Genomic DNA, 20,918 nt, shown 5'->3' with positions numbered 1-20,918 from the left:
ACGTAAATAAAAGGCAGAATTTAAATAAACAGAATTTGACAAAAGTAACAGAGTCCCTAAAATTCAAACAAGGACACAGAACAGTTTTTTACTCACCTTCATCTGGGTACATTCTTTGTTACACAGAGAACAGGTGTGTGGAAAGACTCGAGGCGAGGCGGCAGCATAGTCATGCATCATGTCTGGTGACGGAGAACCCTTGTAGACTGGCCCCTTCATAGGAGGCTGACTATTGGAGGGTGGCTGGGCTGGGGGAACTGGCATGGTGCGAGGGAGCAACAGTGGATTTCTCATGACGTCAAAGAGGCTTGGGATGTGAAAGGTAGGGGTAACCGGTACATATGGCTGTCCTGCAGAGAAAGCAGCTGGCCACACTGCCCGTCCCATCTGTGCCGGCATCGTGAACTGCTTCTGTTGCGTTGGCTCTTGCTGCTGCATCGGGGCCTTTTGGGTCTGCTTCTGCTCTTGCTTTGGCTGTTGCTGCTGCTGTGGCTTCTGCTCTGGCTGCTTTGCCCGCTGCTTCAACTCCTGTTGTTTCTGTGAAAGCTGTTTCTGTGAATTCTGTTGCTGCTGTGACTGTTTTTTCTGCTCTGCAACAGTTGAACCTTGTCCATCATTTGTAGTGTGGCCTTTAGTGTTGTATTTACTGTCAATGACAACAAGACCGGGTCGGCTGGGATTCCCACCATGAAACAGAGCACTGGAGGTTCGCGATTTTGACGTAGGTTGATGGTCAGCTTTCAGTTCTTTCAAAGATAAGGGTTTGGAGGCGTCTGATGTGTTAACTCTGACATCTGTGTCTTTCATTAGCAATGACAAAGATTTCAGGATTGTTTGGTCATTGCTTGAGGGCACCTCAGAGGTCAGCCGCGAACTGTAAGAGGAGCTGAGAGTTGCATGGTCACGAGAAGACCCCAAGGCACTGCTTCTCCCTCCCTTTGGCAGCAGTTCTTTGTGATGACTGCTGCTATCAAAATTGCCCAACAGCAAACTCTCACTGCCACCACCTTCAGATCTTCTACTTCCCATTTCATCCCGCATCTCTCCAGTATATTTCCCTGTGTGTCCATAATCAATCACTTTACTTTGCTGATGACGAGAAGAGGGCACTTCCTCCTGGGGCATCCCTGCCCCTCGGGAACTAGTCCAACTGTCCATTCCACCAGTGCTTCTGGGGGGTGGAGGATCAGGGATGTTCCGTTTGGACTTATCAGCATTAGTAGCCCGCTTAACCTTCTGCATGCGGATTTGGCGCAAAATGAATGGCAAATTTTCAGGGGTGATCTGGTCCTCGGGGTAAGCAATGAGGTGTTCCAAGTCCTCCTTTTCAAGTCCAAATTGCATAAGGATGTTGGCCGCTGACTCTGAGGTATATTTAGGTCGACTGGGCTCTGTGACGGCATGAGATTTGTCTGGTCCTGGATAGTCGTAATCTCCCAGTCCTGGAATGGACTGTATATCGTGTTGTCCTTTTTTTGAGACATTAAACCTTGAGTTCCCGCTATCTAAATAGCTGGATGAAGAAGACGACGTGTAGAAAGTGGAGTTGTCATCAGCAATTGGTTGGCTGTAGTTCAACAGTTGGCTCACAGAGCCATGACTGCTTTGATTTTCAGAATGCCCAGCAGTATGTGGGTGTGACATCATTCCTGTACCCGAGGAGGAAAGCAACTCAATTCTGTGAGTGCCCTGATCCACAGGCTGATGAATCTGTTTGCCGAGTTGCCTCGACTCTTCTCTGGCTCTGCTAAGGTGCATGTATATGGACCTCTGTATGTCCTCATTGACTGAAGCGCTACTACGTTCAGACCTGTAATTGGGCACCAGCGATGGAAGCCTTTGCTCAGAGTTGTCAGGAGACGTCGAAGGACTTCCTGAAGAGTTGAGGCTGGATCCATGTCCCAGGTGAGAAGATACTCTATGAGATTCTCTCTCTGCCTGAATACCAGAGAGTCTTCTCTGGTTTTCAGAGGCATAAGGGTTATACAGGGGATTAGACATTGTGTCTGCGGTCTTCAAAAACTTGGGGGGACTGATGGCCACACATGTGGGTGACGAGGGTTTGGATGTCACGGCTGATCGGGATAAAGGATGTCAGTACAAGGGGCTTTAATATGAGCCAGGGGGTAGGGGGTGGCCTGCTGGCCAATCAGGAGCAAGCTCTCAGGGAGCCCTCCCCTGAGAAGGATTGTTAGAAGGCCTGGAGCAGTCGAAGAAGTACAATGTTCCAAAATCAATGAAAAGCTGAAACAGTTCAAAGACAAAAGAAGGGGTTACTGCACTGGACTGGACCATGGAACCTTGAAGAGGAACATTTGATCATCTGGGACGTCGCATCTTGGGGAGTCTGGGGTGGCTTGCCTCCTTTTGGATCTTTTGGTCTGTTTCACTTCCTGGTCTTCACTAGTAAGAAAGCACACAGGAAGCAAAAGCAGCATCGCACAGATAAGGACGGAACAGACATTCAGCTGTAAACATCAAAGACGGACACAAAACCCTTTATTTCTTTTTTCATTATTGTCTCAGCTGGAAACCTAACACTGGCACCAGCAAGGAAAAAAAGGGACATTGCAAAACTTGAACAAGTCACAATTCAATTTCAGAATGTCACAATGGATCATCCTGAAAGACGTGAAGAAAAGCACAGAAGTGAATCCTTGATTTCCAATGTGACCTCAGTGCTAACTGGTGATCATGAAAACAACCAACTGGAAGGGCAAAATTTAAAAACAACAAATGTTCAAAATGATAGATCAATCATTTGATTTAGAAAACAAACAGACAACTGGATTCCAAAACTTCCCAGACCCTAGCACTGCAGTCAGTGTAAATCCTGGAGGGGCTGGAGAATAAGCTAATACGACTCTTTTCTGTACCATATCGTCACATTTTTAATGTTTTAATAGCAATGGAGTTAAGATGGGAACCATATGAATGTGTCAAGTGCTGCAACAATAAAATAAATGGAAAAAAAATTAATTCCTGATTATTTTGATAATTGATTGTCCATTTCAGAGTCTCTTCCTGGTAAAATGCTATTGTTGAAGATTTAAATACATCAATTTATTTTCTGAGAAAGTATCTGAAATTAACTGATAAAACAACTGAGAATTTTATGGACTGAGCTACGAACGATTTATCGAACATGATAAGAATCGTTCTTCAACTCTGAATGCAGCACGTTGATTTTCATGGTGTCTTCATTTAGTGATCATGCTCCTAATTATTCAGTGATTCATCAACATAAAATGTGCATTCAAAATCACTCCTCAAAGCTTTGGATACAAAAAAAAATTGAAGTGACGGCTCCAGACAAACATTTTAAGCCATTAAATACCGCATTTGTTGTCACATCTCCTACAGCGGATTTGGCGTCTTAAACTCTCACATATCACAAACACCTGGTTCACAGTCACGATGTTGAGGAGCAGGACGACTTTGGGGGAATAAACTAGCTTCAAATAATGCCTAAATCCTGCTAGCAGGCGAGGATGTGCCTTCACAGCGGGCCCGGGTCGGAACAGACACACAGAACAATTCCCGGCACACAAATACCGAGTCAGTGCACCGGTAAACCGTCTTTAACACGTTTCTTTTCCAGCATACCTTCTATTACATGAAGTTTATCCCGAATCTTCAGTTAGCTCGTTGTTCCTTGTGGGGACGCCAGCAAGCAAGCCAAACAAGAAGATCGCGTAATCTTTGTACCGGAAGTGAATGAAGAGGAAAAAAAAGCAGCCTTCAGAATAAGAGCCTGTATTTTGCTTCATAATGAAAATTGTACATGAGTTTGTGAATAGTTGACAAATGTCAATTTCCGGATCAAAACACCCAATTGTTCCCGAAGTGTCAAGAAAGCACTTTTACAATCGAGTACATTTATAGAATAAAAAATTAAGAATTAAAAAAAAATCCTGTTGTAATTTATTTATGGTATTACATTTGTATTTAATCAGTCTTGTTTTTTTAAAAATCATTCTAATATTTGGTACTACATTCAAGAATTATTGATAAATATTCTTTAAGAATGATAAACATCGACAGAATTGTTCTTAAACAGATTTTACTAGTGAGATAACTTTTTATGTGAAGGGGAATTTTTGGCAGGACACTGAAATTTAGCATTTTCATAAAACATGCTGGAAGTGACAAACATAAAACACAACATATCAGTTCTATGAAGCCTTACATCTGCTAAACTGAATGATGACATTTATTTGAAGCAGTATTTCTATACATCTCTAACAACTGAAAATAAGAACAGAATGTGAACAGCAAAAGTATCTTTTCTTGAAAAAAAGTGAAATGTAACAAAGAAAAAATAAGATTAAAGGTAATAAAAATATTCTGTTCAAAGCAACACCAATGGAAGTAAAACTAGAACAGAAGTAATCACAGTAAATAACACCTTGTGTTAGATGAGGGTTCTAAGCTCTGAAGCACCATCATAAATTTAAATTGAATGTTTTTAGTGGATTAGTTTTTAATGTGATTGTGAATAAAATCTTAATCTGAGCAGTGACTAGCAACTAAAATCAAACTGATACATTAGAATGGTCGTTGACTTGTCGTAGCCAAGCACTATATCCTTGCAGCTAATGCTGCACATGAAATTTGTCACTAAGCACCGTGTGATTCTCCCTTGACATGCTTTGCTATGACTTTGACCACTAGAGGGCATCGATTTGTATGTCACTGCAGTCTTTTCATTGAGTCAATCATCCGCACAGTAGGAATATAACAGAAATCTATTAGTTTGCCTGGAACAACTTCCATTTACAATCAACACAAGCGAACAGCTTGATCAGGAGGAACAGCGCCCTCTTCTGTTCAGTCTTCTTTGACACAATGTTTGAGTGGTGGATCAAACGGTCAATGCTCAACCCCAGTTTGTTGAGAACAGTCTTAAAAGAACAAGCTAACCTTTTGAAAACATTTCTTATTGCTCATCATCTCCAGTGCCAGATGAGTGACTCTCCTCTGGGGAGACCCACGCTAGTTAGCTTAGCAAACAACAGTCGGTGGTTGATGTTAGCATACCACAATCAATGTCATTAAACGGACTTTTCTACAAAACTGTCTTTGCCTGTGTTATGATAACAAGAGTTGTGTATAACATTCACTACTGACTAATCTAAAACAGAAAGGTATTCTAATTTTGGCGTGGGTCACAGCTCCCTAGAGCAGGGTTTCTGTGTTCTTGTCTGGTTCTGGCAGGATGGACATTATGAGACTTTCACGACATATCAGCATGTTCAAGCTTTCAAAGATGTAACAGCAATGACTCCATGATGACACGGCACATCGTAGCCAGGACACGACCAATGCATGACAACTGCAACTGTAGGCCCGCCAAGGCACTTAAAACTGTCAGACCCGACAGAGTTCATCAAGAGGTGGACGCACTGACGTCAGCTGTCGGTTTGACGCCTTCAGTTCAACAATTTTGGTCAATTTGGTCATCCAGGGTGACCATTTATTTGATACTGAATGAACATTTTATAGCACTGAGGACAACTTGAAGCAAGCAATTCAGTAAATAGTTAAGAATATGTTGACTGAGTTCTTCTTCCATACGGTGGAGTTGCCCCCTGCTGGCTGCTCCCCAGGAATGCAGGCTTAAAGCACTTGACCATCTTCTCCAAGTGTTCTGGTCTCAATGAAGCATTGACATCAATATCATTAGTTTTCTACGCCGCAGTGGTGAACCAGGTCATTCTCATCATCACTTCAGACATTTTACTGGTTCAGTTAGAAACCACAGTAGTTTGAATCAGACATGGGGCCTCATCTTGACGTTCTTGATGATTTCTCTTTAAGCTCTTGGTAATATTTCTGAAAAGGAAGAAAAGAAAGGAAAACAAGTCAGCCAAGAGTGTGTTCAGCTTTGTAAGTGAGTGAGTGTGTGAGCGAGTGTGTACCTTGAGCTTGTCATAGTGTGTCTGGCTACAACAGTGGGCCTCCTTGGTGGTGGTCTCATTCAGGTAGAAAGCGGCGCAGACGTTACAGAAATACGCCGACCTGAGGAACTCCTGACCTGAAAATGTAGCACAATGTTGTGATCAGAAGGGTATTTTTGGATTCCTGATGTTAGGTGTATGAGGGTCTGCAGTCCGTACCTACATGGTCTCCACTGTAGCTAATCTGGAGCAGGACAGTGAATGGCATCTGTGAATTTCTACATCATACAATAGTTGTACGGGTCATGAATGTAGGCCCAGGGACCAAGGTTATTTGACAGCAAGATAAGATAGTCGGGCAGTGAAAATATTCTAAAAGTAGTTCCCTAAGCCAACCAGCGTGGGTTTCAAGTCCCCCAAGAAGAGTTTCAATCTTGACAATGAACAAGGGGACCGTCCTGGTCTGGAGCAGGACATTTGTCAGCTTCTATGCCACTGGCTGCTCCTCCAAACTGGGAGCATGCGAACCATTGCCTCCTGAAGGTGATACGCTTGTATGGACAGGTATCCCCACACTGCCCTGCTCCAAAGAACCCTAAACTAACCTACTGTCAGATACGGTAGCCTTATTTGCGCTGTGTGAGTGTCACCTAGAGGGTTGTCAGGTCTGAATGCTGGCAGTTCAAAGGTAGCAGCAACACAAGGAGACTGAGAGCGAGATCTCTTGGCTTCAGGTCCAACCGGCTCGCTCTTACGTTTACCTGCAACCAGAGAACAGCAGGACAGGAACACCCATCAGACCTTTCTAACAAATGAAACCTTCATGTTATCTTTCATGATTTCCTTGTTTTCAATTGTTAGCCTGGCACTGACAACCCATCCCTGGCCCTCACCTCCTCCTTGGTTCTGGTTGTCCAGCTGCTCCGCGGTCAGCTCCTGTCCAGCAGACGCCGTCTTCTTAATCTCCAGGTCCAGAGACGAGGGCGCCACAACTGAAGTGGGAGGTGGAACATCAGAGCCGGCTGCTTGCGTTTCTTCTTTCTCACTCCCTTTTTTGCCTCGAGTTGATTTTCTCACTGTGGTAGAAGACGATCTTGTGGTCAACAGGAAACCTTAAAGGTAAATGGTGGTGTTAGGATGCATTTAAGAGCGTTACCAGGAGTCCGTCTGCTCCTCTTCCTGCCTCTCCCTCTTGTGTTGGGTGTTGGCGCTTCTTTCTCCTCCTGCTCCTCCTCCTCCTCTTTAGGTTGGCCTTTGTCCTCTTTCTTCTCTCCATCATCTCCTGCTTCATCCAAGGTCATCACCGTCTAACAAAAGAGATAAGACACCTTTAGCTTTAGTATTTTGATTTTTTTTTTGCTTCTAAAATGTGCTTATCTGCCACTCATCCATGAAAGAAAGAGATGAGTTCATCGCTGTTTTAAAGTCATGCAGGTTTCAATGATCAATAAAATCACCTGTAGGTAAAAGGGGTCCACCGATTTGTCCTCCTGGCTGGGCGGTGCTGTTTCATGCCCCTCCTTGTCCAGCGGTACCATGCTGTTGCCTGCTGCGCTTTTCTCCCCTGCCATCACTTTGTCCTTGTCGTCTACCTCCTCCTGTTTCCTGTCTTTTTCCTCCTCTTCTTCTCTGGTCCTCCTTTCCTTGACTCCCTCAACAGTATTAAAATCAAATGAAACATCAGCTGATTTCACCTCTGGGTTTATGGAGCCCGCTGATTCATCCTCCTGGCTGAGTAGGCAGGGCTTGCCCTCCTCCTCCTCCTCCTCCTCCTCCTCTACAATCTCATCCAGAGTGACCAGTGCTTGCAGCTCTTCTTCCGTGATGTCTCTGGCTCGCTCTCGGCTCTCCGGTGCTGTCACGTCTTCCTTTTGCTCCTCCTCCGTTGTCCTCCTCGTTCCCTCGCCGCTGCTCCTGTGTTCCCTCTCTTCTTGTTCACCAGACCTTCTCTCCTCCCTCTCCTGGTTCTTCCTTTCTTCTTCTTCCTTGGCAAACCGCTTCTCTTTTACAGCTGCTTGCCTCTTCCTCACTTCTTCCTCCTCGACCATGTCATCAGAGAAGTCCTCCTCTTCCTCGCTCACTTCGTCCAGGGTCGCCTGAGCACTCGTCACCTCTGTTGAGTTAATTCCCTCTCCAGGCTCATCTGCTCTCACCTCATACAGAGTCACTAGCTCCCCCTCCTGCTCTCCCCTCTTCCTCTCACTCCTGCTACAGCTCCGACTCCTTCGCTCCTCGTCTCGTTCCCTGGACCTACTGTCCTCCCTCTCCGTGGTCTTCCTATCTCCACGCACCTTTACCAGCTGCTTCTTTTTGGCGGACGCTTGCCTCTCCCTCACTTCTTCCTCCTCAGCTGTGTCGTCGGGGTAATCCTCCTCTTCCTCACTCACTTCATCCAGGTACCCCAGAGACCTTGTCACAGCTGTTGTGTTTCTCTTGGTTTGTTTGTTCTGCCCTCCAAGTATTGCAGTACTGCTCTGGGGCTTTTGTGTTTCCTCTTCTGCCATTCTTCCCTTCCTCGCTCTATCAGACAGTTCATCTCCAACTTGATCACTCAAAGAATCTACAACTTGATAGACAGGTTCTTCTTCTTTGTTTTCTTGTTGGGGAAATTTGCAGTTGTGATTTTTTGGACTCTTGGGTTGTTCCATAAGGGGCTGCTGGTCAACCATCTCTTCCTCCACAGAGTCCAGGATCTGAAAGGTCAACTCCTCTTCATCAGCTGTTTCAGATGCACTTTGTGTGTCTTCTTCAGTTGTTGTAAACTCTCTCTTTGGTCCTGCCGGTCTTTCTTCACCTCTTGAAGTTGGTGCATCATCCTGAACCTCATCCTCCACAGAGTCCAGGATCTGATATGCAGCCTCGCCCTCATCTCCTGCAATTTTGGACATCTCACTATGATCTTTCTGCAATGAGGTGGTGACTTTTTTCGTTGGAACCTCTTTCTTTGGTCTTCCCCTTCTTCGTTTTTTCGCTTCAGTCTGAGAATCCTCCCTAACCTCCTCCTCCACAGAGTCCAGGATCTGATATGTTGCCTCCTCTTCATCCACTTCAGTTTTGGCCAAGTCATCATCATCCTTTTGTAATAACTTGATCTCTTTTTTAGTCGTTTCAATCTTTGCCTCTGGACCCTGGCTGTCTTTTCTCCCAGCAGTTGATGAATCATCCTGAACCTCCTCCTCCACAGAATCCAGGATCTGATATGTGGCATCATCCTCATCTGCCGCAATTTCAAACAACTCATTATGGTCTTTCTGCAATGACATGCTGCCTTTTTTAGTCCTAACCCCTCTCTTCGTTCTTCCCCTCCTTCCTCTTTTTGCTTCAGTTGGTGGATCATTCTTAAATTCCTCCTCCACGGAGTCCAGGATCTGATATGTTGCCTCCTCTTCATCCATTACCATGTTGGCCAAGTCTTTATCATTCTTTAGTAATAATGCAATTTCTCTTTTAGTTGTTTCCATCTCTTCTTTTGAACCCTGGCTTTCTTTTCTCCAAGCAGCTGATGAATCATCCTGAACCTTGTCATCCACAGAGTCCAGGATCTGAAATGTGGCCTCTTCGTCATTGAGCGCAGTTTCGGACAACTCATTAGGGTCTTTCCCCAATGACATGCTGCCTTTGTTATTCATCACCTCTTTCTTTGGTCTTCCACTCCTTCCTTTTCTCCCAGCTGATGGTGGATCATTCTTGACCTCTTCCTCAACAGAGTCCAGGATCTGATATGTTGCTACCTCTTCATTCACCACGATTTTGGACAACCCTTTATTGCCCTTTTGAAAAGGTGTGCTGTGTTTTTCAGTCACAACCTCTTTCTTTGGTCTTCCTCTTATTACTTTTCCCACAGCAGTTGGCGGATCATCCTTAACCTTGCCTTCCAAAGAGTGGAGGATCTGATATGTTGCCTCCTCCTTCATAAGAGGATCATTCATCCTTGATGGTGTGCTCTCCTTCAAAGGTTCTTCTTCCTCCTTCTTTGGTGGTTTTTCTTTGGCTACATCCTGTGAAGCAGGGGTGCGCCTGCTCCTCCTCGGCTTTTCCACTTGAGTTGTTTTTGCATTTGTTGATCTTCCCTTTGTTCCTCTGGCAGATCTTGTTGCGACAGCTGTGTCATCATCTACAGAGTCTAAAATCTTGAATGTGGCCTCCTCATCACTGACAGGTTTTCTAACATCCGATGTCTGCTTTTTCTCAGTCTTTCCTCCTAAGCTCCACCTACCGGAACTTTCTGTGTACTTGGCATCTGGAAGCAGTTCGTCTTCAATAGAATCTACTACCTCATACAGCTCCTCTGAGATGTCCTCGCCACTCTTAGAAAGTCTCGTTGTGGTCTTGTCCTTTGTACTTGTGTTGGAGGAGGACAAGGTTGAGGTCTTGGAGTCTTTCAGGGAAGGTGCGGAAGGTTTGGAAGATGTTACGCTGAAGCTTCGTCTCTTTGAATCCTTGGATGAGGCCATCGTCTTGGCGGAGACAGGCAGGTCAACACTTACGTTCTCCATATCATCACCGACTTCATCAACAGTTACAAAGTCATCCATGTTGAAGTTTTCCTGATGAAGCTGATGGACAATTGGGAAATCACTGTCATGGGTAAAATCCGCTTGATCCTGTTTGGGGAACAAAGAACTCCATCCCTGAAACAATGAATTATCTAATTATAGGCAATTAAATAAAAGCTAGTTCTCTTCATAGATTCAACATGACATTCATTAGTTTGTAGATGAGCCAGTGCTGCACGAATGCACCAGTTGTCAAATCTCAAGTGAAATTTTAAAGCAGGACCCACCTCCTTCTTCTCCTTGTGCAACACGCCACCTTTGGCGAGTCCTGCGGTGACATCACTTCCACAACTGATAGATGTACAAGTCTCTCCCTCTGTAGAGAGAGACTTTGAAACCCCCTCCTCTACGTGTCCTTTACTTTTCTCGACATTGACATTTGCCTTGGGACTAATAGAATCCATGGCGTTGTCAGCTTCTAACGTCTGACAGTCACCCTCCCCAGCTTCGTTTCTTGCATCAGTCATACTTGGTCCTGCTGTGACAACTTCAGAAATGTTGGATCCAGCAGGGTCTGAAGATTCAGGAGAAGCAGGGCTCCTCAAATCCACAAGAGGTTGAGGCACAGGTGGGAGGTTGGCTTTGGCATTTGCTCTGTTTCTTTCAAGGTTAATTGTGCTCTTGCTGGAATCTTGGAGATGCTGTTTTAGGCTCTTCATACTAAAATCAAAAACAGAAAAAGGTTGTTGAAAAAAGTGTTGCTTTCACAAAGTGGCTCAGTAGAGAGATTTGTTAAAGACACAATGCTCACCCAGTGTTTGAATTTTTAGAAAACCTAAATGCTTTCAGTGATTCATCAAAAACAAGTTAACCCCGACTCAACAGTTAGCTTGCTGTGACCTATCCGTAGGAGAAATCGTTACTTACGTCTCAAAACGTTGTACTTTAGTCCTGTGAAGAAGGAGGAAGAGGAGTTTCAGTGTGAGAAAAGGGGATTAAAAATTCAATACATTCATGAAAATTAGTTGGTTAAATATAATGGAGAGTAACTGTGAAACAAATTGACATTGTTTCATCAAGTAATAGATGCCAATACAAAAGGCATAATTAATCAGGATGGACAGAAGTACAGACGTTTCCCAAACACAAGCTTGCCTCCAGTACAAGAACGTTACACCGCAGTTGAAGAAGATGGAACCCGTGGCCACTATCAAAGGACAAACCACAACCCCTTATCTTTGAGGATGTAAACATACCAAGTCTCAAACTTTTTAGCATAGTCTTGTAAGAGCCCGTTACATTTCTCCACCACTTTCATTACACTGCTGGGTTGGGCCATCTCAATGCAAATCTGAGTAGGAGGACAGTCACAGGTAAGGGAGTGCGAAGAGAGACAGAGCAAGGAGAGATGAAGACAGTGACACATAGAGAGGGAAAAGCCACAATCAATGAATTACAACAATCTTGGCAACATTTTTCATTATTTTGCTTATAGCCTATATCCTATAAAGGCATAACATAAACAGAAGGTCACTCCCAAACTGATCTCAGCATAAGTCTGAGTGGTTGAGATACTGATATTCTAGGTGAACGAAATACAAGCTGTGTCATGCTGAAAACAGAACCCAACCCATAAAATGGTTGGCACCGGTCTGGCTGACCTTAACCAGACAACAATCCGATGCAAAACCATCAGGCAAGGCTTTTAAATATGTGAATAAAAAGATGTTAGTGTCCTTATACCCTGTTAGCAAGTGGCAGGAAGTTGACAAAAGGCGCAACACAGGCCACCAGTCCCACAACCTTGGGAATGGTGTCTTTCATAATCCCAGAGATCTCCACACAGAGCAACCGCTCCTCCAGAGACTCCGGTGCTGAAACATGCTGAAAACAAGAAGGAGCTGGTGTTCATGACCAGGAGTCCAACGCTTACACGAATTTTAAGAGATGCTTTGACCACTCACAGCATTGCTCAGTTTCATCAGAGATATATACATGTCCTCCTGTGAAAAGATCAGAAGTGGCAGATGGTTAAAAAGCGATGTTTAACCAAAACCCAGGCTGCCTCTAAGTGGTTTCCTCAGTGTCCGTACCTCTCTGGACTCAGGGCTCATGGACTGCAGGACAAAGTGGACATGGAGGAGGGTTCCGCCAACAGAAACCGGACGTTTGAAGTGATCACGGACAAAATTGCAGCATGAGGTCCAATCTTCGAAATACACAAAGGCCTGGTGGTGAAAATATAAGAGAGGAGATTAGAGGAAATAAAACCATTGTTGAATTTAAGCAGTCTGGAGTCACGTCCTCACCCTCCTCTGTAGTGGCAGGACTATCACATTGTAGTAGAGGGACTGAAGGCTGCGCTTGGAGAAATACGACCAGACCAGCTCGGCAATGTCTTCGTGTTTGTACTGCGTTTCTGGCAAACCGGTCAACATGATTGTTGGGCTCTTTGCACCACGACTGCTGGCCTCCTACGGGACACATGTTTAAGGTTTCATTTTTAGCCAAAAGAAGGAACCAAAGACTTTTTTGAGGTCCTGAAGACACACTCATAATTCCACTCATACTTAAATTGAGCTTCTGCTTTCGTCTGGCTTTCTGCACACCTACAAACTGATTTATGCTCCATTCCACTTTCCATCTCGAGAAGATTCATTTGGGCAGAGAGGAGTCGGATTGAAAAGCTGAAGTGAATGAACAATGGTTCAATAAGAAGCAGTCTTTATACTGGCCAGATGGAGGCAACTTCTGGTTGCAAAAAGAAGTGCGGCTGAACAGAAATCTGTAAGAAAAAGAGCCTGCATCTCATTTATACATGCAAAGGGAAGAAAACAAAAGGGCCTTACCTCAATGTCATTTGTTCTTTTGACTGTCAGGTACTCTAGGAATTAAAATTGTTAAAACGATGAGTACACATTTTCTGATTTTGCGATGTCTAATCATTGAGCCTCATTTCAATGCCAGAACTGTCAATGTGTTTACTATTGAATTAATTTCACTCTCACCTGGAATGACAAACCAAGGAGACATGGTGGAAAACACGTAGGGTTTCGTTGTCATTGTGAGCCAAAATGGTGAAACGCTTCCCTGCGGAATGCCAAACTTTATTTCAGGAATAGTTGCTCCGGTAACTGCAATATGACTGTCTGGCACAGCTTTTTCAGGAAATCTTGGCGCTGTGGAGAAAAGTAAGCATTTATGTTTGTTGTTTGTGTTTTGGTAGCTGCATTCATACTGCAACCAAGAACAAATCCCGACACTAGAGATGTATATACCGCAAATGGCTAGTTTCAGGACGTGAAGTCAATGAGGTTAGCCCTGAAGCTAACGATAACTGTGTCCCAGACTCAGTCTTTTTTGTCCAGGAAGCATGAGCCACATGGTTGACGAAGACGACTGGAGGCCAAAGATGAATGACAGTAAAACTTCACCAAACTACATAAAAGATTTACAAACCCTTAGTTTTGAAGTATTGGCCATACAATGCATTTCAGAGTTTGTTAACAGAGCTTTGGTATATTTCTGCTGCCATTTCTGAATTCTGGATTCATGCAGAGAAAACAACTTAATGAATTCAAGACCTCGAGTGGTAAGTACCTGATAAGCAAGTGATGCTTTTAGGGTTAAAAAAAAGCCTTTAACATGAGCTGACCTTCAAGGTGGACCAGCTAACAACCCAAGTAAATTAACATTCTTTGACAACTCAATTATTAACAACAGAACAGCTTCAAAACAGACACATTTTGATCCACCAATGTGCGGAGACTACAAAGTTGAGGACCATATCCAATCTGCAACTGTTCAGTCGAGAAAGTGCTTGGCAAATTTGGACTTACGGAGAGATGGACAGTGGTGTACATTCAGCCTGCGGATTTCATAGCTAGGAGGCTGCTTCAGGAAGCTGTGCCAAACTCCTATCAGATCTGCATATCGAGCTGTCTCGAATTCTATAAACACCTGGAACGGGAACAAAGGTCAGGTCAACGTGAAGCCAAAGCTTCAGTCCTTCAGGTAGAGTACCGTATAATTAAAAAACACAGGTGAAACAGCTGTTTTTATTTACAGGATCTTGTTGGTGCTGTGCATACCTTATTGAGGAGAGGAAGGTAGTTTCGGATACACTGGATCTTCCTCAAAGTTTCCCTGAGGTTGGTGGCCTGATCTGGTGAAATGTTCTTGACGTAGACAGTTCTCGCTCCATCATCAAACACAGGCTGCACAAAAAAAACAACAGTGAAAATCCACATTGTGGAAAGATAAAATAAACAACTACAAAACTGAACTGTTGAAACCACATCACTTTAAAGACTTACCAAACTAATACAATCAGGAGAGAATTTGTCTGTATTTTCTCTAATTTTACATCCGTTTCCAAATGTTACATTTTGAATTATAACTGTACTGGGTGAGATGAGGAGGACTGACAAGCCATTAAACAGGGCTGTGTGTGTGTGTGTGTGCGCGTGTGTTTACTTACAGAGCTCATAAACTTCATCACCGATTTATAAAAGCCAAGCTGAAAAACAAACATCAGTCGTCAGTGTTAAAACGCCAAACTACAACACAGCTACGAAAACGCTCAAACCATCAAGGAGTAGCGTCACTGAGTTCTCACCGGATCCATCGCAATGTCACCACGAATGACACGCAGAGCGAGCACACTGTCACTCCCTTTGAGAAGGAAGCGGCTCGTCTCACTGGCTTTCACTACATTGAGCACATTTGTCATCGTTGGCATGATCACAAAGGCCTGGAGGAAAAAAAACCCACAACATTTACTTTACAAATTCCAAATCCTGACAGCTCAGGAAAAAAGGAAAGATGAGAGTATGATGCATATTCCTGGTGCGTACCATGCATGCCTTAGGAATAACATAGATGTTCTCTTCTGAATATTTGAATCCGAAGGGTAAGAGCAGTCGGGCAATGTCACCCTGAGTGTAGTCTTTGTTATGAGGCAGGTTGGTGATCAGCAAATGCCTCTTATCACGTGGACAAAACTGGGGAAAGAGACAGTGCAGGAGGACATTTGCTCATAAGTCAGAATAGAAAAGACTTCAAGAAGCTCGGAGCATGGAGACGACATGAATGTAGCAGCAAAACGACCCCAAAGGAGTTTGGCAGGTCTGTTCTGATCAAAGAAGCGATAGGAAGTTCATGAATCCAACCAGACTGGACTGATCCATCTCAAGACGCTGATTCAGTTTGGAAGGTTGGAATTTGGGGCTCAAGTTGTCAAAATCATATTTAATACAGCCTGCATACATGATGAATATTTTGTTTTCATGTTTTTTATAAATGTCTGGTTTACTAAAATGTCATTTCCCTGAGATCGTGCTTGAAGCTGAAATCATGTCCAGCCCACCAGAGAGAGCCCACGGCGGCTAACAAACATGCTGCATTCCCCCTAGGATTGCACAAAACCTAAATATCGCAACAAAGAACTGGTAACGGAAACACCTACATTTCGAAAAACCTCTCAAATATCTGTAAAAAGCTTTTACACTCTCATGAGGTGTTTTTTCAGAAGTGCTGACCCATAAGCGTATCACAAATGTGCCACGGAAACACTTAAATTGTCATTTACACGTCACTGGACGTGATGTAGGGAGTTACGTTCAACCCCTTATCCGTGTCTCCCTGACATACGGACGTCATCTCTGAACCGTCTCTCGCTGCCTTCGTCTTGTGATGAGAACAGCAGCAACAGCAGTCGTGACAAACGCTGTTCCAAAATGTAAAATGTTTCCCACCTCCATCCTCCTCTAAGGGGAGTCTCGCGGGATGAGATTTGACGAGAATTACGGCTCATGCACTAAACACCATTCAGTGGAAACACCTGCAAACCGCAACTGCGCTAAGTTGAAATTTTAGAAATAGCACTTTTATTTTGTGAAAAACTGTGATGGAAATGCAGCTATGGATGCATGAGGGAAACCTACGTTAAACGCCATGTAGTTTTTCTTCTGAAAGCATGCTGAAAAAGAGAGACAGAGAAAAGAAGTGAATTTTGATAACTAAAACTAATTTTCTATCATTAAATTTGATGACAAACATGAAGCAGACACACTTCTGGATTTATTACCAATGTTTTTTTCATGCAGATGCTTTCCCACCATCTCCCCCAGAGTCAGTGGTGGAGCTCCAGCAGAAGGAGTTAATCGAGGTGTGGGCGCCGCCGGCTGCTGCTTGCTCGCCGTTGGGATGAACGCGGTCGGCTTTGTCGGAGTATTAAGGCTCATCTTGACTGCAGTCATAGGGCCTTCAAATAATCACACTTTTAGGACAAATATCCGACTTTTTGAACAGCTTGCCCATCTCCCCCTGTCGGTGTCTGTTGCCACTTCACAATAGTAACTGAAGTAATTTACATGTCATGATCACCCACGTTCACACAGAAGCATTCACAAATGCCTTAAAATTAAGAACACATCAGGGCTCCTACAGGTTTCAGCAGGTTAAAATATAAATTCAGTGGGGTCTCGTGGTCTGTGTTGATTGATGTCCATCCAGTAGGTTCAAGCAAGGAACTGACAGGAAACTTCCCAATCCTCTACATTTTTATGACCAATCTAAACATGCATTTTAGATTGAATTCTTGGACTCTGAAGGCCTAAAATTCTGATGATTATATCTAAGAAATTCAGAACTTTTATGAACCCCTGTATACACGCCCAACAAAGTACTTCAACAGGAGGTAGTAGTTTCACAAAGTCATCCTTTGGGTACTGATTTACTGAGAGTGACGTTGATGACCATGAGGCAAACAGACGCGTGCGCACAACACACACACTTTGGTTCATTACCTATCCCTTTCAGTGGTGGCACTTTAGGAGCTGCAGATGCAGCCAGTCGCCGCCCGCTGGCGGCTGCAGTTTGTGATTCAGTGGCCACCTTGATGCGAGCCTCAGAGTCATTCTGGAGCGACACTGCACTCGACTCTGTCTCCACTGCAATCTCAGCACCTTCACCAAGATTTAGGGTGAATATCAGGCTTTTGACAGAGCTTGTTAGTCCCTGTTGATGTGACTGTTACTTCAGCTAACTGATGGTCAATAAATATGATGACAAGGATGATTCACTACCTATTCGTTGGGGCAGGTGCTTGTCTACCGTCGGTGATGGAGCTGCAGCTGAGGAGGGTGTTGGCGGTGCCGGTGGCTTTTTGCTCACTGCTGAGCTTGCTGACTCCATTGTGACAAACATGGCTGCCTTCGTCTGAGTCTGGGATTCATCCTTGAGTGACGCTGCAACAATTGGTGTCCCGGTGCCTTCACAGGATTGATTCAAATACACACTTTTAGATCCAGATCTTCCAACACTCATAAATACGTAAATCAAAAACAACAAAAGCTGAACCAGGTTTTCAATGTCATTGATACACCTTCAACTTCACAAAGCTGCATTTGTGGTTGTGCATCTGCCTAATAACATGACCTTCACCGCAGACAAGCATTTACGTGTAAAGAAGAACAGCCGCACGGTGATGATTTCACACTGGGCTTGTTCCAATCAGTGATTGGATCGTTAATGAGCGATTGAACGGACGATCAAAGTCATTTTCTCCAAAGATGATTGGATCCCCTTTAACAGAATCTGGTTATTTAATAGGGGTTACATATTCTCTACTAAATTAAATAGAACCGCTCCTTTCTTTAGTATTTTGCAGCAGATGTTGTACACTTGGCCCATCCGTGTTGCCATGCTTGCATTTTACACTTTACTTTTACACTAAAAAAAGGCTGCAAATAACAAGGACTGGCGAGGTGCGTTTGCGTGCTAGCTTGGTGTGGTTTGGCGGGCTGAGAGGGATGTGAGTCCGCAGCATTCATCTTGCCATGTGACTGTTAACATCTTTAGCGTCATATCAAACTGGAATCTAAATGGCAGACTAAGTAAAACACATTGAAAAGCGCAGTCACATAGGGACACTTGATGGTCCCGGGTAACTTGCATCATGGCAACTTCTCTGCTCGCCATGCTAGCTGCCTGGCTACTCCTACCACCCTTTGCTAAAATGGATCTCCATTAAACAGGAACAGACAATCTGAGAATGGAGCCAACCTCCTGTCCCCATTTCACACACAACACATCACGCTGAAGGGTCACCAACACACCAGTTTTCCTCGGTTTTGTGGCTGCTCCTCCCTCTGTCAGGTTTGCTTTGTTGGCAGGTCCAAAGGGGCGTCCTGCAGCTGGTCTGAAGGGGAGTCCCACAGCAGGTCCGGGAGAGCATCCTGCAGCAGCTGGTCCAGCAGGGAGTTCTGCAGCAGGTCCAGAGGGGTGTCCTGCAGCTGGTTTAGCAGAGCTTCCTACAGCTCTAGGTCTTGTGGTTAGGGAAGCAGAGAATCCAGCAGCAGGTCCAGAAGATGGTCCTGTGGCAGGTCCAGTAGATGCTCCTGCAGCAGGTCCAGCAGAGCACACTGTAGCAGGTCCAGAATCGTGTCCTATTGCGGATCTAGTGGCAGGTCGTGCAGCTGGTCCAGCAGCAGGTCTTGAGGGGCATCCTGCAGTAGGTCCAGTAGAAGGTCCTGTTGCCAGCCCAGCAGAGCATCCTGCAGCAGGTCCAGTGGAAGATTCAGAGGGTGGTCCAATGGGGGTTCCCGTGGCAGGTCCACCAGAGGGTTCAACAGAGGGTCCAGCAGAGCATCCTGCAGCAGGTCCAGTGGAAGATTCCGAGGGTGCTCCAGTGGGGGGTCCCGTGGCAGGTCCAGCAGAGGGTTCAACAGAGGGTCCAGCAGAGCATTCTGCAGCAGATATAGAAGTGTGTCCATTGGTGGGCCCAGTGTCAGGTTTTTCGGCTGGTCCAACACAGCCTTCTGCAGCGGGTCCCAAGGGGCATCCTGCAGAGGGACCAGAAGACAGTCCTGCAGCTTGTCCAGTAGAAGGTCCTGCTGTTGGTTCAGCAGAGCATCCTGTGGCAGATGGAGTGGAGGCTCCTATGGTCGGTCCAGCAGAACTTCCTAGAGCTTGGCCAGAGGGGCGACCTGCAGGAAGTTTAGCGGGGTGCCCTGTAGCAGGTCCAGCAGGATGTCCTGCAGTGGGTTCAGTGAGGCATCCAGCAGCAAATCCAGTAGAGCTTCCTGCAGCAGTTACAACAGGGTATCCTGTAGCCGATTCAGCAAACTGTCCTGCAGTGGGTCCAGTGATGGTTCTTCCAGCAGGTTTACCACTGCTTCCTGCAGCCTGCTGTTGTTTTAGCGAACTGTCTTTCTTGGTCTCATGTCCTTGAGGAGGTGAGTCTGTGTTGGGCAGGGGGCTTTGCTGGAGCACAAATGATGTTTTAACAGAGGTTTCTGGAATTTTGATGGAGGCCTTTTGAGTTCTTGTGTCTCCAGCTAATGTGGAACTCTTTCTGCAGTCAGGCGGCTTAACATGTGGTTTAGGAGGAGATGGACCTGATTTGTCCACTGGATTTCTAACAATTGTTGTATTTGCCAATTTATCAACATTGGATTTCTCTTTCCGTAACATGGTTGATTTTTTAACCTTGCTGTCCGATTTGTTTGGTGCAGGTTTTTGTTTAGATTCACCATGTGGCTTTTTTGAAACCAAGCATTTTTTTTGTTTGACAGCAACTTTTTTAACAGTTCCCTCCCCTTTTACAGTTTTAGCTGTCTGCTTGTTTGACATACTTTTTGCTTTGGAAACCAGGACTTTTGCTTTAGTGACAGTTGCTGGGCCAGAAAAGGTGGGCATGCCCCCACATCTTGTGATTATAGTGGGAATATAATGAGGACTTGCAGATATACCAGAATCAGGCAAATTTGATGTAGGGACTTTGTAGACTGGTTGTCTGTGAAAACAAGAAAAATTACTCCCACCAAGATTCATTAGATAATTGAAGTGTAAGTCATGTTCCACTTGATCGATTCCTTTACAGACTTTTACAGGACAGTGTGACAGAACAGACTTGACAAGACAAGATAACCTAGGTTGCTCAGTAACCAATCAGTGGGTTACATGCAGCAGATCTCAATCTAATTTGGTGATTGGTATAGCATAGAGGAATTTGACACGGAAACAGTAAAACAACAAAAAACTACTGAAACCAAGTACTTAATATGAAAAACCAGCTTAAAATGAGGAATGAACAATAAGAATGAAGTAGAGGTACGGGTACAGTTTGGGCTCGAAGCTGCAACTTTTCAAGTTAGCCAAAACAATGAAAAAGAGCAACTTCTACATTACATCCAGAATCAGAAGTATGTATGAAATATATCTTACCTCTGAGGAGGATTCGGTTCCTTCTTACATGCTGTGAGCTATGGACAAATGGAATTAACAAACTGTAGATCTCAATACTGACATAATTCAACTTGCAGACAAATCTTAATACATTCATGATTCAGGGAAAGTTAAGTGGCTCCATGTGAGCCACATATTTTGCAGTTGGTCTGGGTTATTATCTCTTGCCCATGAAAAAAACCTGTCTATCCCCATGGTAGGAATGGTCTCTTCCATTACAACAATGCCCCAATAGGGGTCAGCGGTTTGAAAGTACTGAGATAATTTCAAC

The 20,918-nt window shown here is 44.5% G+C and overlaps 2 protein-coding genes across 3 annotated transcripts in view; both read right to left on the bottom strand.

The window, feature by feature from the left end:
• Positions 1–5,775, bottom strand: part of LOC147238956 (uncharacterized) — a 27,115-nt gene extending 21,340 nt beyond the window's left edge. The window contains exons 1-2 of one of the 2 annotated variants that reach the window (XM_086196717.1): positions 3,607–5,775; positions 97–2,244 (exon numbers count right to left, since the gene is read on the bottom strand). In XM_086196717.1, the coding sequence (XP_086052843.1) occupies positions 97–2,001 (1,905 nt within the window). In that variant the 5' untranslated portion in view covers positions 2,002–2,244; positions 3,607–5,775. Of the gene's footprint in view, positions 1–96; positions 2,469–3,606 lie in introns of both variants that reach the window. The other variant, XM_086196718.1, reaches the window with a different exon arrangement.
• The window catches only part of LOC147238955 (uncharacterized), a 27,239-nt gene continuing 12,072 nt past the window's right edge, over positions 5,752–20,918 (bottom strand). Inside the window, 26 exon segments of the mRNA XM_086196577.1 lie at positions 5,752–5,835; positions 5,922–6,037; positions 6,551–6,661; positions 6,794–6,976; positions 7,057–7,207; positions 7,358–10,504; positions 10,684–11,116; positions 11,324–11,347; positions 11,653–11,747; positions 12,140–12,280; positions 12,361–12,399; positions 12,490–12,624; positions 12,706–12,870; positions 13,246–13,280; positions 13,405–13,575; positions 14,236–14,356; positions 14,488–14,613; positions 14,877–14,915; positions 15,015–15,149; positions 15,253–15,399; positions 16,342–16,376; positions 16,485–16,661; positions 17,206–17,364; positions 17,485–17,670; positions 18,517–20,195; positions 20,627–20,664. Of these exon segments, the coding sequence (XP_086052703.1) occupies positions 5,752–5,835; positions 5,922–6,037; positions 6,551–6,661; positions 6,794–6,976; positions 7,057–7,207; positions 7,358–10,504; positions 10,684–11,116; positions 11,324–11,347; positions 11,653–11,747; positions 12,140–12,280; positions 12,361–12,399; positions 12,490–12,624; positions 12,706–12,870; positions 13,246–13,280; positions 13,405–13,575; positions 14,236–14,356; positions 14,488–14,613; positions 14,877–14,915; positions 15,015–15,149; positions 15,253–15,399; positions 16,342–16,376; positions 16,485–16,661; positions 17,206–17,364; positions 17,485–17,670; positions 18,517–20,195; positions 20,627–20,664 (7,872 nt within the window).

The sequence above is a fragment of the Aulostomus chinensis genome, chromosome 24 (genome assembly GCF_037954235.1).
Source record: "Aulostomus chinensis isolate RoL2024-O1b breed Wild chromosome 24, RoL_Achi_v1.0, whole genome shotgun sequence".
In the NCBI taxonomy this organism is placed as follows: domain Eukaryota; kingdom Metazoa; phylum Chordata; class Actinopteri; order Syngnathiformes; family Aulostomidae; genus Aulostomus; species Aulostomus chinensis.
This window is presented reverse-complemented; position numbering and strand designations above follow the sequence as displayed.